The sequence below is a fragment of the Cyberlindnera jadinii genome (genome assembly GCF_001661405.1).
Source record: "Cyberlindnera jadinii NRRL Y-1542 unplaced genomic scaffold CYBJAscaffold_3, whole genome shotgun sequence".
Taxonomy (NCBI): domain Eukaryota; kingdom Fungi; phylum Ascomycota; class Saccharomycetes; order Phaffomycetales; family Wickerhamomycetaceae; genus Williopsis; species Williopsis jadinii.
In genome coordinates this window covers 868,450-884,609 of record NW_017963654.1, presented here as the reverse complement: position 1 = coordinate 884,609, position 16,160 = coordinate 868,450, and the positions used below count along the sequence as shown (strand labels likewise).

Below are 16,160 nucleotides of genomic sequence, written 5' to 3'. Positions count from 1 at the left end.
CAACAGTAGTGAGCTGCTTCTAATATATAAGTAGGTCACTTCTTGTCAGCAAACCAAGACCTTTACAGCCCTCAAGATCTTTAACCCTTTAATAAGGCTGAGACATGAACTATCAGTTCCGAAAAGGGGCTGTGCCGCAAGTGCTATGTAATTATTCCCAGACCAGGCGCTGCATCTGTTGAACGGGACACTTAACAGAAACCACAACGCGCAGCATAACAGGGTTATCGTCTCTTTCCCTGCTTTTCCATTATCAGACAAGGAGATGCCATTTGATGACAGTGGTGCTTAGCCTCCTTCGCAAGTTTTGCGCTGCTTCTTACATAGAAAGGTTGATTGAGCGCATGATCTTACATGGTGGGCTAACAAGCCCGGCTCCTCTGTGAACTGTGAGCGCAAGTGAAGGACACCAACAAGAGGATGGATTTGGTTCACCTTTGTACGAGACAGGGTGTTTGACGGATGTGAGGATTGTACAGAGCCGAGATCTTGATCAGCAGGTGTGTCTTGCTCTGCCTCAATTGACGCGTACTTCAGAGGAACTGTAGAATGTTGGCGTTGACCTCACGGGTCAAGGTTTCTTTAAGCTAGTGCTGCCCTTACCGGTCACTGTCTCCATCGTGGAATGTTTGCCCTTATCTAAACATCACGTGATATAATGTCAAATGTAGTTAGGGCTACACACACCCGTACACCATGAGAGCGAGAGAAGGTCCCCGTGCAATTTCACCCATTTGGTGCGCGGTGGGTGCCACGCCGTCGTGTGTGGGAGGGGATGGGTGAAAAATTTACAAAACATCATCAAGCACCAATGGAACCCATCAACAGGCTTTGAAGTGTTCACACATCTAATAATCCAAAATGGCTTTCCAAAAAGAGCAAAAGTCCTCTGCTTACCACTCCCGTTTCCAGACCCCATTCAGAAGAAGAAGAGAGGGTAAGACCGACTACTACCAAAGAAAGAGATTGGTTGCCCAACACAAGGCTAAGTACAACACTCCAAAGTACAGACTTGTTGTTAGAATCACCAACAAGGACATCATCTGTCAAATCGTCTCTTCTCAAATTGTCGGTGACATTGTCTTGACTGCTGCTTACTCCCATGAGTTGCCACGTTACGGTATCACCCACGGTTTGACCAACTGGTCTGCTGCTTACGCTACCGGTTTGTTGGTTGCCAGAAGAGCTTTGCAAAAGTTGGGTTTGGACGAGACTTACCAAGGTGTTGAGGAAGTTGAGGGTGAGTTCGAGCTCACCGAGGCCGTTGAGGATGGTCCAAGACCATTCAAGGTCTTCTTGGATGTTGGTTTGACCAGAACCACCACCGGTGCCCGTGTCTTCGGTGCCTTGAAGGGTGCCTCTGACGGTGGTTTGTACATCCCACACTCTCCAAACAGATTCCCAGGTTGGGATATCGAATCCGAGGAGTTGGATGCCGACCTTTTGAGAAAGTACATCTTCGGTGGTCACGTTGCTGAGTACATGGAGGAGTTGGCTGATGACGATGAGGAGAGATTCAGAACTTTGTTCAAGGGTTACTTGGCTGATGACATCGACGCTGATGCCGTTGAAGACATCTACACTGAGGCTCACGAGGCTATCAGAGCTGACCCAGCTTTCAAGCCATCCGAGAAGAAGTTCACCAAGGAGCAATACGCTGAGAACTCCAAGAAGTACAGACAAGTTAAGTTGTCCAAGGAGGAGAAGAAGGCTCGTATCGCTGCTAAGATTGCTGCTTTCCAAGCTGAGAACTAAATCGTTTAAAACTATATGTTTAATTGACTAAAAGTTCTAAAAGTGGAATATATCACTGTAGATTGGAATCTGTAGAGAGAAAGTATGATGGAATAATATATGGGCTTGATGAGGCAGAGAGTGAGACGAGCACATTGTCCATGGCCCAGAGCTCAATTATCGTGCTGGGTGTTCCATAGAAGTTCTGAGATGCGCTGCCCGTACAGATTATGTCCCTCCACCGGGAACCGCCACCAATAAGAGCTCCCCCAATTCGCTGTTCAGGACAGAGTCCTATTTAAATCCAGTTTTAATCCCCAGCAATCCATTTCACACTTGAGCAATGTTGAGGGCAATATCAACAATGACTAAGTATCCAGCTCGCCAGCATGCTTTAAACGTCAAGAAGCACTTAAAAACAAAGATCAAAGATCTTTCGGACTATGCGTTGTTTCTAAGCGGTTCATTCCAGGAGAGTTACAAGTACTCCGATACTGCAAAGGTCTTCAGACAAGAGAGGTACTTTTACTATCTGACCGGGTGTAACGTTCCATCGTCTCATGTCTTCTATGACTTGAACAAGGAGGAATTGATTCTTTTCTTGCCGGAGATTGATTACGATGACGTTATGTGGTCTGGAATGCCCTTATCTCTCGAGGAGGCACAGAAGAAGTTTGATGTTGATAAAGTGCTGTACGAACGGGACATTGATAACTATTTGGTGAAGTACGACATCAACTTGACTACGGACATCAACCAGTCGAACAAGAAGTACTCGAACTTCCTGAAGCAGTCCGACAAGAGACTGTTCTATGCGCTTGACGAGTCTCGTTTGATCAAAGACGATTACGAGATCTCACTTATGCGCAAGGCGGCTCAGATCACTGACAACTCACACCTGGCGGTGATGAGTGCGTTGCCAATCGAGACAAACGAGACCCATATCCATGCTGAGTTTGTCTACCACTCGATCCGCCAAGGCTCAAAACACCAGGCTTATGATCCTATCTGCTGTGCAGGTCCAAACTGTGGTACTCTTCATTATGTCAAGAATGACGATTCCATGGAGGGAAGAAGCAGCGTGTTGATCGATGCCGGAGCGGAGTGGGAGAACTACTGTGCGGATGTCACCAGATGCTTCCCCATCAGCGGCGTATGGACTCCAGAGCACATCGACATCTACAACGCTGTTCTGGACATGCAGTCCCAAACCATGGCGATGATCAAGCCAGGAGCGTCTTGGGACGAGATTCATCTCAAGGCACACAAGGTGCTCATTGATAACTTCTTACACCTGGGCATCTTCAAGGGCGACAAGGACGAGATCTTCAAGAGCCACGTGAGCACCGCATTTTTCCCCCATGGTCTGGGCCATTTGTTAGGCCTGGATACTCACGACGTTGGTGGGTATCCAAACTACAACGACGCAGACCCCAAGCTTAGATACTTGAGACTGCGCCGTGATCTACAACAGGGCATGGTCGTTACTGACGAGCCAGGTATCTACTTCAGCCCATACCTGATCGAGTTGGCAATGAAGCAACCTGAGCAGGCAAAGTTTATACAAACAGACGTCGTCGAGAAGTATCTACCTATCGGCGGTGTCAGAATCGAGGACGACATCCTCGTCACCGCAGATGGATACGACAACCTCACCGGCATCACAAGTGATCCGGATGAAGTGGCCGCTATAGTGCAAAAGGGTCGTTCTAGAGACCCATCCCATTTCCACAACGTTGTTTAGGCAGCCTGTTTAGTCCAGTCTGTTTAGTCTTAGTAAGCTGATTCTAGATCACACTGCCAATTGTCACGTGTAAATTGAAAACAAGTGCTTCCCCGATAAATCCCCTAAACCCCCCTTATCTCCAACCATCTCCGGCTCCGGAGTTGGGCAAAAAGGGGAAAAAGAAACGGTTCCTAGGTGAACTTTGCCTCTGCCGTAGAGGGGAAATAACCCACAGTGGGATTTTGGGCCACAGAGAAAAAAGCAAAATTATCGAGAAAAAAGTGATGACCCTGAAATACACAAAAAGGATTAATTTGGCGTTGATTTCTCTTTTTTCGCTCTCTTTCTCTTTCTCTCATCATTGTCAATTTTTTTTTGAGAGAACGTTGATACTGATAAGCACAGCGATACAACTATGTTTAAGTTACAAAGCAGATTGGTTAGCAAGGCATTGAAGCCTCTGACACAGCAGACGCGTATGTACCACCCAAAGGTTATTGACCACTATCAAAACCCTCGTAACGTTGGTTCTCTTGATAAGAGCCTTCCGAACGTTGGTACCGGGTTGGTTGGTGCGCCAGCATGTGGTGATGTTATGCGTCTCCAGATACAGGTTGATGATAAGACTGGGGTGATTCAAGATGTCAAGTTCAAGACGTTTGGGTGTGGATCTGCGATTGCGTCCAGTTCTTATGTCACCGAGCTCGTCAGAGGTAAGACCATCGAGGAGGCTGCAAGAATCAAGAACAAAGAGATTGCGCAGGAGTTGAGTTTGCCACCTGTGAAGCTCCACTGCTCTATGCTCGCAGAGGATGCGGTGAAGGCGGCCATCAAGGATTACAAGGCTAAGAAGTTTAGAGACACTGAGGCTTGAGGGCCTTGTCCTGGTGTTGTCATTTCGCTTAAATGGCTTTACTCCTTTAGCATTCATTGAGCTTTTGTTTTTTGTTGTTGTTTTTGTTAGTGTTGTTCCTGGATATGAACATCTTAAGGGTTAAGATATACGAGTAGAGGGATCTAGAGACGGTGATGTGTTCACCTTATCAAGCTGACTCATCTCTTTGAGTCTCTGATAATATAGAGAAGAAATCATGGAGGTGAACTGGAATCATTCTTGTTGTTTCCCCGAGCTCTTTTAATGTTTTACAACCCACACGTTGCAATTGAGAGTGGTTTCAAAGAGGAGGGCGTGTGTGTGGTTTAACTTTATTGAGAATATGTGTTTTGTTTTGATTTGCTTACATTCATGCAATTAGACTCTCAGAACGTTTGTTGCTTGAATTTTTTTTGGTTATTGCCACCCTCTCTGCTTTACAACCGGAGGTGGTATAGCGCATTATTGTTGTTTTCTGTCAATTTTGATGAGATGACTCTTATCCCCGTTATCGATGATAGGTATGGTTGAGTTCCACAAGTGTCACGGGGAAAGGGTGTAGTTTCTTTTTTGGTCAATCGACGAATACATTACAATACAGTACGGTTTAGTTTTTTTTACTAGCGGCATTTCTCCTTCTTTGTCATGGATGATTTACCTCTTGTTTGTATTTTGATTAAATGAATTATCGAATATGACATTTCACCGGTAGTAACGGTTTTAAAGAGAGTATCCAATTAACCGCGGATTCTTACTAACGCTAACACAGATGGTGAGTCCTGGCGATTCTAGAACGAAAATGCGTGTGCACCAACCAAAATGCTTATGTAATGAAAAAGGCTCTTGCGGATCCGATTTCTCTATTTTTTCATGGGCCGTGGGGGGGGGGAGATGAGGGAGCGATCGGAGGGAGCAGAAAAATTGAAGAATAAGCACCGATAAACTGGCAGAACATTGGCTGCCTGCCTCGCCCGTGGAGAGAAGTTAAGCTGTTCTAGGAAAAGAACGCTCTCTTTTTCCTTTCGCAAGGGAATTAGCTCTCAGCCGATACCGATGGATACGCCGCTTCCCCCCAACTAGCGAGTGTTGTCCCTACTCTGTGCAAGAACTCCCAACAATACCGAGGCAACGACATTTCACCCTATAGTATCATGTGGAGAAAGCAAGTGGTCATTGTGTAGATAAACACCACAAAAACATATCACAGACAACCGCCTATATATATAGACACACACGAGCGTGTATAGACACATTTTCCCTGTAATTGTTCCACTCGTATCCACCAGTCGGTTGTAGAATTGAGGTATTTGTCAAGTGCAGTGCAGTGCTAACTCTTTTCGCTGTCTGCCACTGCTGCGATTTTTCCACGGCCCTCGCAAATGGAAATCCCCTGCCATTAACGCCGCCATCCTGATCTTAGCAGAAACTATGACATCATCGCTACAATCATAAAATTCCATCTGGGTTAGATGCCAGCTTTCACGAGCAGCCTGGAGGTTTAGAGGGAGTTTTCCAGTGGAGCAGCAAGATCCCAATTAGCTAAAGAACAACAACAACACATGATGCAGTCCATACAGAAGCAGCGAGTCTGGACCAATAACGCAAAGAAAAGGGGGTCCATACTGTATAAAGTCCGCATCCAATAGCTGGTTCAGTCGGCCTCAGCGTTGTGGTATCTTGTTATTGTTTTTCCGTCCGCCGTCTGCTTCTGCTTGGAAAAGGGACACAATAGAGTTTTTGGTAACGAAATTTTGACGCACGAGTTTCTTTATTAAGATTTCCCAAAACTTTGAGTTGATTGTTTCGTCAAAAAAACACAACACTTTCTTTAATAGCCACAAAACCATAACCCAGGAGGAGAGCAAAGAGTCCTCTTCCAGGTCCCACAGCGGCATACTACGAGTCCATAGATATCAACACCATGGATGTCATGCAACACCCTGATATCTCCAACATTGATGTTGACTGGTTATACAGGGGGAAGAAGAAGGCGAAACGCACTTCATCGTCTTCCAAAGCCCATGCTTCCATCGCTGTTGATACCTCCAAACAGCCGCCGTCGTCGTCATGCAACGGAGAAGTGAAGACACAGGCAAGCACGATGAAGGCTCCTACTCCAGAGCCAGCTACCCATACCGCACGTTCGCATGGTGCAGTGACGGAGTTGAAGACTACCGCTGCTGCCGCCCTATCACCAGTGACCTCAGCTTCATCCTCGGCCACAGCGGGTTCATCAATAAGTGGAACGACAGCACATGCTCAGCAGAAACCATCGCCACAACAGCTCTCACCTACGAAATCCGCAACCGTGACGAAGACGCCGCCACTAGCTCCTGTGCCGCCAAAAAGCCAGGAAGCGCCAGGAGCAAACCGCTCGTTGTTATCAAAGGCGCTAAGGCCTCGCTCAAGTTCCGAAACTCGTGCAAAGAGCTCTACTGTTACGCATCAAACTCCACCGTCACCTTCATCCTCGTCGACGCCAACTGTTCAGGCAGCTGCGTTGTCTCGCTCGAGTTCTCTCAATAGCGGCGATAAGAAGACGAAGAAAACGACGTCTTTGTTCAGTGTGTTTGGAAGAAAGAACAAAACTGCACCAAGTTCCCCAGTTTCAGCACCTGTGAATATCCCACACGCCCATGGTCATCATCATAACTTGCAACCGCCTCCAAGCATTGCGTCTTCTTTGGAATCTTTAAGCCCAAAGAATGAACATGAACACCTGTTGGGCCACCCGCTAGTTCCTATCAAAGAAGGACAACGCGTTGTGCTAAACAAGAACCCGAACAGACAGATAATGCCGATAAAGGAACTGAGCAAAGTACGGCTACGCAGGGTGACTTTTGCCTTGGATAAACTACCAGAGGATCCACCACAACAGATTCCATCTCGAAGACCAAAGAGAGGTAACGTCTTGGTTGTCGATGATCTCGTCGGTGAACCTTTGAAGTTGACTGTGGGTATCACAAATGAATCAAAATCAGAATCGAGACAATACGACGAGAAAGAAATCAAGTTGGCCAAGGAGCACCAAAAGTTGATGTTGGAAGAAGCTGAAAAACATGCACAGGAGGCCCATAAGGCTGCCCAGAGAATTGCCATCGAAGTTCAATCCTTCAAGAACAAAAAATCCTTAGGTCATGAAAAAGATGAAGATGAAGCAGAGGAGAATATGGCTAACGCGATCAAGGGAGTGGAGATTGATACTGATATTCACCTTCATGAACAAATCGGTGCTAAGACAGAACCAAAGCCAATGGAGGATCACTCAGAAATTTCTCTAGAACAGGTCTACACACGTTGTTGTCATTTGCGTGAGATCTTACCAATTCCAGCAACTTTGAAACAGTTAAAGGGTAAGACGAGTCCATTGCAGACTTTGAAGCTCTTGAACCCTAAGCCAACATTAATTGACATATACTCTTTCTCAGACTTCATTGCCATTGTTCCAATTAAGAATCTTATATTCGATAACGTTACAATGACTACTCAAATGTTAAAGATTGTTCTGTCTTCATTGGTTCGCTCCACAACGATTGAGAAGTTATCTTTGCGGAACATGCCAATAGATGAAGAAGGTTGGAGATACCTGTGCAAATTCCTTGGTAGAAATAAGTCTATCACAAAACTTGATGTTTCACAACAAAAGGTCAAATCTGATTTGCCAAGTTCGCAATATCGTGTGCAAATGGATTGGAATCTTTTCATCGACACCATTGTCTTACGTGGTGGCATTCAAGAGTTGATTTTGAATGGTTGCAAACTTCCGGTACCAACTTTTGAAAGATTGATTGATGAGGCACTACGGAGATCTACAAAGAGATTTGGATGTGCACAGACTGAAGTCAATTTGGAGCAGATCAATATCTTGATAAACTGGTTGACTTCGGAGAATAGTACATGTGAAGGTCTGGACCTGGGGTATAATGACTTGAGCCAACCGGAAAAGTTGAGACCGCTGATCAAGAAACTTTCCCATGCTCCCTCATTACAGGCAATCTCCTTCAATTCTACTAATTTGCTAAATGTTGAAGATGCTGCATTATTAGTTAGATCTTTGTCGAAATTACCAAATTTGAGATTCTTAGACTTGAGTGGGCTTCCTCAAATCTTCCCCGGTGTTGTTCCTTACTTGAGCAAATACCTCCCACGTTTCCCAAACTTGAATAGAATCCACTTTGACCATAATGAATTGAGCACAAAGTCGTTCTCTCTGGTTGGAGAAATCATTCCAAAGTGCGAGAAGTTGGTGCACGTATCTATTGTTGGCAATTCCACAATTTCTTATGAAGCATCCGCTTCCTTATACGCCTCTGTGAAGGCTTCAAAAACTTTGGTGAACCTCGATCTGGATTATGATTTGATCGATGAGAAGATCAGTTCCCGTATTGCTATCACGTTGATGCGTAACATGGAGCGTACACTGAATAACACGCAACATGATGATACCAATGATGATATCATATTTGACGGTACCCTGATTGCAGAGACAGCATCGAAGCTTTTGGACAAGATGAACTCTAACGACGAGGATGTTAGTAAGAAGTTCTTGCAAAGCAAGTTCCTGGAGAAGGTTAAAGGAACATATGAACGTATTAACGATACCATGGATTCATTGATGTACAAACGTGACCATGGCCAATTGACTTTGCAAGAGAAGGAAGATCTGTTACGGTTCTACTTCTTGGAGACATCGTTAGCTAAGATCATTAACATTTTCGAGAATCTTCCAGACGACAACGCTCATCCACAGACGACCCAAACACTTCAAGTTCCAGGAACAAATTCAAATGCAGACATTGATCCCCATCAAATGGCGATTGATGTCAATGAAGGTAAAGCGACCCCAATTGATATGTCTACTGGTCGTCCAATTTTGCTTCGTTCCGTGTCACAACAATCAGTACACGCAAGAAAACAAGAGGAAGAAGAAGGTGAGTTCCACCGTTGGGGTTTCTTTATTCAACAACAACGCCAGTTATTACCAAACGATACTGTCCCTTCAAAGGATCCTGCGTCGCCTCGCTTTGTCCCAAAGTTACCATCTGGTACAGAACTCAGAGATGCTGTTATTAAGGCGAAGGGTATCGACAGTATCACGACGTTGATTGACAATGTGAACCACGATAAGTTTGATATGGCAAATATTTATCCATCGATCCATGAACAGTCCGCCAACTCTGATGATCACCAACCAAAGGAATTGAACAGAGACCATGATAGCATGGATAGCGCTGATGATATTCAAGAAGTCGATGAAGCTTACGATAAGTTATTAAATGATCTTTCTCGCGTGAGATCAAACAAATAGATTGAAAAGGAAAATAGAATGTACAACTATACGATCACGTGTTCAGATAGTATCATAATAAATTCATGTATTCGTACATAAAACTTCATATAAAATCAAAAAGAGAAGGATGATATTGAAAACCATATAATCATTACCGGGGTGAAATGCTCTGTCCATGAAGATAACATTAAAAGGGTGTCAGTGTTCGTGATGTTTGTTAGCGTTCTTTGAATATCCACGTGTTGAACATTCAATGCGTATAGAGATTAATCTACTTGAATATGATTAGCAGAGGAATTTGTAAACTCTGAACCAGAATGGCTTTGTCCTGAGGATGGCCTTTTCTTCAGCCATTTCTTGTGCTAAGAGATCGATATCCACATTTGCCCTACCAACGTCAAGAGGTATTTCAGCCAATGGAATGAACTCATTGAGTTTACGGGACCATAGCTTTCTTGCAATGTACATCGCGAGGATGATGATGGCACCTAAGTAGTTTTGGAAGAAGTTCTTTGCGTTTGCGCTTGAGGAGCCCAATGGGAAGAGCGCCACCCAGAACTGAACGCCGAGGAAGATCACCAGCCATACGATACCGTACAGGGAGCCAAGGACTCCAGCCTGTGATGTGAATGGTAATTCGTCAAGGGAGTGTCCCTGTGCTTTCATAGCCATACGGAAACGCAAGTGGCAGATCAAGATGGACATCCACGTGAAGATAACAGACAGTCCTGTGATGGCCATGAGCCAGGCGAAAACCGTATTCTGGTCTTCAGATGCAACGAGGTAAGCCAATGCACCGAACGCAGAGTTCAGCAGGATACCAAAGATTGGACGACCCATACGGTCGATGTAGTTGAAGCACTTTGGTGCTAAACCTTGAGCTGCCAACGCTGCAATGGTACGAGAACCACCGTAGACCGCAGAGTTACCGACGGACATGACCGAGACCAAGATCACACAGTTCATCACTGAAGGGAGGCCCTTGATGCCCGCGTTGTTGATAGCAATGACGAATGGCGAAGCAGTGGCATCAGCTGAGCTTGATCCGAGCAATCTATCATCCTGAGCGTTCACGAGAAGGGAAATCAACGTCAAAGAGCCGATGTAGAACAGGACAATTCTGTACAGCACTTGCTTTAAAGCAGAAGGAAGCGTCTTTCTGGGGTTTTCTGCCTCAGCAGCAGCCAAACCGATGAGCTCAGTACCACCAAGCGAATAAGTAGCGGTGACGAAGACAGTGCACATACCCTTGAACCCATTGGTGAATGGACCTGGGTCTCTGTAGTTTCTTCCACCAACAAAGCCACCTTCTGGCCCACCTCCACACACCAGCACTATGCCCAGGATGAGGAAGCCCACGATGGCCAACAGTTTGATCAAAGAGAACAGATACTCAGCTTCACCGTAACCTTTCACACCAAACAGGTTGATTGAGACGATGGCGATGTAGAAGATGGTGACCCACGCAACGGGGTTGATGTTATCGTTCCAATACGTCACCGTCATCGACGCGGCGATGATTTCCAGAGGCAGAACGACGATCCACAGTCCTACGTAGTTCCAGCCCATGGCGAACCCCCATGACGGCTCGATGAACCTAGTGGCGTGTGCACTGAAGGCACCAGCCTGGGGGTACATACACTGCAATTCACCGAGAGCATGGATCACGCAAAACACAATTGTTCCCACGATGGTCCACGCAATAGGCAGCGAGGCAGCACCACCAGTGGCCAGGGCAGACCCTGAGCCCACGAACAAGCCTGTGCCGATGGAGCCACCAATGGCGATCATCCTCAGGTGTCTGGTCTTCAACGACTTCTGCAACGGGGTGTTCTGGAGGATGAAAGCGTTACGCTCTGCCTCTGTTGCGTCTGGTGGTAGCTCAGACTCATCGATGACGGGCTCCAGCTTCTTGAACGAGTCCTTGAAGGCCTGGAAGTGCGATTGCTTGTGGCCATCTTGCGTGAGTGGCGACGACGACGAGGCCGTGATGTAGTTCTCGCCAGACACCAGCGACGACGACTGCGACGTCTTCAAGTTAGCCTCGAGGTCCTTTGCTGTAGACATCGACGCACGCATTAATACTGACAGTCACTGGGGAGACACAAGGAAGAGCGAGCAGAGACGGAGGGAAAGGAATAAAACCACAAGAATATATATTTTACACACTACAGGGATGTCAGACGAGACGACAACTTCCTCTATATAACGTATGAATCATCCCAAGAGGCCGTTAAAGGGCATCTTTCTTTTTTTTACCGGCTCATGAGACGCTTATGCCTGATGCGCAGGTCTCTGCCTGGGTTTAGCAAGCTCTCACTAAGCTTTAGGCAGGGAGATGAGCCCGGGAGGCGCCGTAGCGCGCGGAATTGCTTTTTCTACGCACGCTCTCTGCCCATCCCGCACGCTCAGCACCACGAGAGTTGTACAGTTTAGTCATCGTACGCAGCGTTGCGTCTTTCCAGTGCTCCGTGGCAAGTGCGAGGGGGCCGTGGATGCTCGTAGGCGTTGCTGTGGTGGTGGTGGTGGTGCCCTGTGCGCCAGAGCGTGGATGCCCGTGTCCTTGTCGCTTACACCGTTGTAGTGGTGTGCGCAGCCTGCGTCGGCTGTCGTGTGGTGGGAGACGACGAAGTGTGTGTGTGTCCGGATGTTTCCTGCCTACGTTGGCAGGTTTTGGACGTTTTTTTTAGTGCCGTTGATTATGTCATCATGCCGTTCGGAGGGCCGTTTATGAGTGGGAGAAGAGCAGGTGGTGGGAGTGGTGGGAGTGGTGGGAGTGAGAGGGAGTGGGCTCTGTTGCGTACAACTTCGATGGCAATCAGACGTGGTGAGCAAAACCGGGGACAAGAAACAGCCTGCAGAGCTGTCGATGCTTCCATGCCAGTTTATGGGGTCTGTGTATGGGAATTGTGTCAGTTGTTGTACCTTTTCTGTTGCGTAATCGGGTAATTATGGTTGTGATCGGAGTTTTGAGACAGCGGCGATGGTCCCCCCAACAGAGGGGGCGAGCGCGGAAAAAGAAACAATTCACCGGGCACAGCGTGGGAGAGTTTTGGTCGTAAGCGCGTGGCGTTGGCGCGGCGCGCAAGCAGATGATGGCCCTTTCTTTTTCCAGCTGGGGGTTTTGCTGGGGGGGGGGCTCCAGAAAGAAAATGCCCGAGCACGCTGCCGGGGCTCACAACCACTATTATATAAGCATGGCAAAAACGGTGGGCGCACGCGCTGGACCCTCGTCTCTGCCGAAGGTGTCGAGGGCCGTGTCGAGGGCCGTGTCAGCGAGCGCGTCGACGACTGTGTTAGCAGAAGTTGCACGTTGTGTGTGCAGCCCTGTGTGAGAAAAGGTGGCTTGAAACCGTCACCTCGTCCCAGTCCCGTCGCAGAAGCCTTCGCGAAACCAGTTCCTACAGTGTCGCAGCGATGACTGAACGCTCACGGTCTGCCATCTCGACACCACACACTGTGTGCACTGTTGCACACGTCTTCCCTTGAACGCGCTCTGCTTACACGGTGACTTGCACCGGAGAGGGCATGGCGTGCCAGAGACATAGTGTGCCAGAGACATAGTGTGCCAGAGACATAGTGTGCCAGAGACATAGTGTGCCAGAGACATAGTGTGCCAGAGACATAGTGTGCCAGAGACATAGTGTGCCAGAGACATAGTGTACAACAGGCACAGCGTACAACGGGCATAATCCGTAGTGAGATAAGCAAACATACACCCAGACACCCAGACACCCAGACACCGCTTCCTCTCACTTTCTCCCCCTCTTCGTTCCCGAACCACAACGCGGAACAATAAACCTCCTGTTGCTGTGTGCTTTTGTGTGTGCTTTTGCGTGTGCTTTTGCGTGTGTTTTTCTTGCCGCCCAGGCCAATTTCGCCCGGCCCCCAATTCTGCTCTCGTGCGCACGCAATTGCCAACCCGAAAAACTTAACCCTGCTTGAACGTTTGTGTGAAAATCTCTACTTGCATCAAAAGGACACCATCCATACAATTCACGGAAGGCCTGTATTTCCTCCAAAGCAACGGCTGGTGTTATCTGGGTGTGTCAGTCCTTCATAAGCATCACGACGGCTGGAGTGTGACACGGGAAAGATGGCGCCTCGTAAGAAAAATAGAACGTCGCAGGAGAATGTGTACTACCTTAATACTCCGTCAGCACCGGCACAGTATGCAATGATGCAACAGGCTCTGCCACCTCAATCAGAGGAACAACAGGAACCACCACCACGACAGGGGAAGGCCCAGGCGGAGCGATGGTCAGGTCAGAGGCATGCTAGTGAACAGCAGTCGATGTCCCCAGATCAACAGCAGCAGCAACAGCAGCAGCAGCAAGCTTTCCAAGGGCTTCCTGTTCAAATGTCCGCCCAAGGTGCGGTGTCTCTGGCGCAGTATCCACCACCACCTCTTCCTGATCACCTTCAACAGGGAATGCCGCCGGCGTTCTACTACCCACCTGTGATGGGTGAACAAGAACAGACGGCGATGATGGAGGAGTATGAGGTTGGCACCGCTGCCAATGCTCTGTGTGCGTTCGCCGATGACTTACGTATGGTGAAGTTGGCGATGCAGAGAGGTGACAATGAGATGAAAGTTTTCATCCATAGACAGGGAGCAAATGATACAGTGTTGAATCAGTACTCTAATATCAGTAACCTAAGAGCAGACCAAGCTAAAGTGTCCAAGATGGATGCAAATGGTCGGAGGTTCATTGCAAGCGCCACTACTAGAGATGACAGCAACGCCACGAAGGAAGAGGACACTGATGGAGGTGAAACCGTCGACGAAGACTTTGAGACACGTAAGGAGCCTGTAGAACTTTCAATCCAGTTCACTCCTGGGGACGTGATATTTGCCAATGGGAACCACAGGGGGAAGCGTCGTGCAGAGGTGTTCAAATATTACTCTGAGCTTCACAAGTTCAAGGAGAAGAATAGAGATGCACTATTTGCAAAGGATAAGTTATCATACCAAAAAGAGCTGAAGGAGTGCATGATCCCGAGACCTCTTGTTACTGAATCCTGTGACCTGAGAGAAGAACAAGACACCCTGGAGAGGAGGGATTTGGAATTGCTAAGACTCAGATTTTGGAGGAGATACCAGAGGAATGAGAATATGAAGCTGTTCTACTCTGACTCCTACAGGGTCTACAAAGACGCTGTGAATTCCGTAGATAGGAAGCTGGAGAAATTGAAACAACATTTTATCAAACAGAGCCAACAGATCTCCTCCATGGACAAGGAATTGTGTGATATCTCCTCGTCGAGGGCAGAGAAGCTGTTTACTTCGAACGACGATTTATCCATCACAGAATTTGAAACCGTCACAGGGATTGATTCCTCAACGTCAGGGTTCAAACCAGGCCAAAGGCAGAGAACACACAGCTCCAGAAACCTAGCGTTACAATCAGGTGCCGTCAATACCTCTGAATCGGAGTCTGACAAGCGCAGTTTCAACAGGGACGGCCATCTAAAACGGGTTATGAAGAGGTATTCACCACCGGACGAGTTGAAAACCGATGAGATTGAAAACGACCTCGTGCTCCTACGCTCCTTGTGATGAACATATACACCCACAGATGTATCCATACATATCTGTCTAATGAATCTATGAAATAAGTATTTGCAGTCCTATGATTTTTGTCGTGTTGCAGAGTAGGACGTCTGCGTTGTAAGCCAGCGCGTCCGCAGTGGGAGGGGGTAAAATTGACACATTTCTCCTCTAACAAGCAGGACCTATAATCGCTGGCACGAGCCATTTCACCGGTAGAGCAGCATGTCTGCGTACACACCACCCTGTAATACACCTGTTGAAGTCCCAAATGAGCTTTACCACGAAGATCTACAGCGGGAGCGGGAACGAGTGCTCCCAATTGAGGATTGCCTTGGTCAGCCAGCGCTGATGACGACGGCCCTGTCTACCGGCACTGGGAAGACACCGAGATCGCAGCCACCACGTCGTAACATATTCGCATCGCGTATGACCACCAGTGCGGAGCTGGACAGAGTCATCACAAAGTACGTGACGGAGTATAGGCCCTGGAGCGCCAATTATGGTGAACGGGCCAGCGTGTGGCAAGAGGCGTACGAGCAGATCAGAGCCAACTACGACAAGCCTCACGTTGTAGGGTCGCTCAAAAGCGTCAGGGACCGGTGGAGGGTTCTTAGCAGGCAGAAGGACCACAACCAGCGGGGGACAAGGAGGGCTGTGGAAGCCAAACGGTCGGAGCTGCCACAACGGTGCACCGCCAACACGGACTCTGGCCCTACACCAACGTTGACAGCGCTCGAGGCCCGCACGAAGAGACAGCTGGAGATCCACAACGAGCTACAGCAGCTGCACCGGAGACAGGCTGAGCTCCTCGAAGAGCTGAGATCATTATACCCATGAGGGGCTTCGTTTGCTTTAGGAATGAACAGTTGCGTACGCTTAGCTTCCTTTGTTCGTAGGCATTGGACCATCACCACCGGTGTATATCGTCTCCTTGTAGCATTTGTATGTAAGAGCAGCAGCAAGCAATGAAGGAGATAAAAAA

General features: G+C 47.7%; 7 protein-coding genes across 7 annotated transcripts; 6 read left to right on the top strand and 1 right to left on the bottom strand.

Annotated features, from left to right (window-relative positions):
* Positions 1-841: 841 nt before the first annotated feature.
* RPL5 (60S ribosomal protein uL18) lies at positions 842-1,755 on the top strand (the record flags this gene model as incomplete). The annotated part of the gene is made up of 1 exon (XM_020217085.1): positions 842-1,755. The coding sequence occupies exon 1, from the start codon at positions 862-864 to the stop codon at positions 1,753-1,755; it is 894 nt and encodes a 297-aa protein (XP_020071997.1). The 5' UTR covers positions 842-861.
* A 307-nt stretch (positions 1,756-2,062) lies between these two features.
* Positions 2,063-3,540, top strand: CYBJADRAFT_166735 (putative Xaa-Pro dipeptidase). Its single transcript, XM_020214603.1, has one exon. The coding sequence runs from the start codon at positions 2,099-2,101 to the stop codon at positions 3,476-3,478; it is 1,380 nt and encodes a 459-aa protein (XP_020071996.1). The 5' UTR covers positions 2,063-2,098; the 3' UTR covers positions 3,479-3,540.
* Positions 3,541-3,779: 239 nt separating this feature from the next.
* CYBJADRAFT_166734 (iron-sulfur cluster assembly scaffold protein) lies at positions 3,780-4,438 on the top strand. Its single transcript, XM_020214602.1, has one exon. It carries the CDS (start codon positions 3,876-3,878, stop codon positions 4,332-4,334), a length of 459 nt encoding a protein of 152 aa, XP_020071995.1. The 5' UTR covers positions 3,780-3,875; the 3' UTR covers positions 4,335-4,438.
* Positions 4,439-6,591: 2,153 nt separating this feature from the next.
* Positions 6,592-9,726, top strand: HER1 (Her1p; the record flags this gene model as incomplete). Its single annotated transcript, XM_020214601.1, has 4 exons — positions 6,592-9,234; positions 9,256-9,368; positions 9,393-9,582; positions 9,604-9,726. Coding segments are annotated over 4 exons (2,985 nt in total), but the record flags the coding sequence as incomplete, so codon positions are not given.
* Positions 9,727-9,751: 25 nt separating this feature from the next.
* CYBJADRAFT_166731 (general amino acid permease) lies at positions 9,752-11,754 on the bottom strand. Its single transcript, XM_020214600.1, has one exon. It carries the CDS (start codon positions 11,689-11,691, stop codon positions 9,910-9,912), a length of 1,782 nt encoding a protein of 593 aa, XP_020071993.1. The 5' UTR covers positions 11,692-11,754; the 3' UTR covers positions 9,752-9,909.
* Positions 11,755-13,618: 1,864 nt separating this feature from the next.
* On the top strand, positions 13,619-15,268 carry CYBJADRAFT_166730 (uncharacterized protein). Its single transcript, XM_020214599.1, has one exon. The coding sequence runs from the start codon at positions 13,721-13,723 to the stop codon at positions 15,182-15,184; it is 1,464 nt and encodes a 487-aa protein (XP_020071992.1). The 5' UTR covers positions 13,619-13,720; the 3' UTR covers positions 15,185-15,268.
* A 100-nt stretch (positions 15,269-15,368) lies between these two features.
* On the top strand, positions 15,369-16,160 carry CYBJADRAFT_166729 (uncharacterized protein). The gene has a single exon (XM_020214598.1). The coding sequence runs from the start codon at positions 15,401-15,403 to the stop codon at positions 16,013-16,015; it is 615 nt and encodes a 204-aa protein (XP_020071991.1). The 5' UTR covers positions 15,369-15,400; the 3' UTR covers positions 16,016-16,160.

Excerpts from the sequence above, each read along its gene's own strand:
- CYBJADRAFT_166735 (XM_020214603.1), top strand. The coding sequence starts at position 2,099 with ATGACTAAGTATCCAGCTCGCCAGCATGCTTTAAACGTCAAGAAGCAC.
- CYBJADRAFT_166734 (XM_020214602.1), top strand. The coding sequence starts at position 3,876 with ATGTTTAAGTTACAAAGCAGATTGGTTAGCAAGGCATTGAAGCCTCTG.
- CYBJADRAFT_166731 (XM_020214600.1), bottom strand. The coding sequence starts at position 11,691 with ATGTCTACAGCAAAGGACCTCGAGGCTAACTTGAAGACGTCGCAGTCG.
- CYBJADRAFT_166730 (XM_020214599.1), top strand. The coding sequence starts at position 13,721 with ATGGCGCCTCGTAAGAAAAATAGAACGTCGCAGGAGAATGTGTACTAC.
- CYBJADRAFT_166729 (XM_020214598.1), top strand. The coding sequence starts at position 15,401 with ATGTCTGCGTACACACCACCCTGTAATACACCTGTTGAAGTCCCAAAT.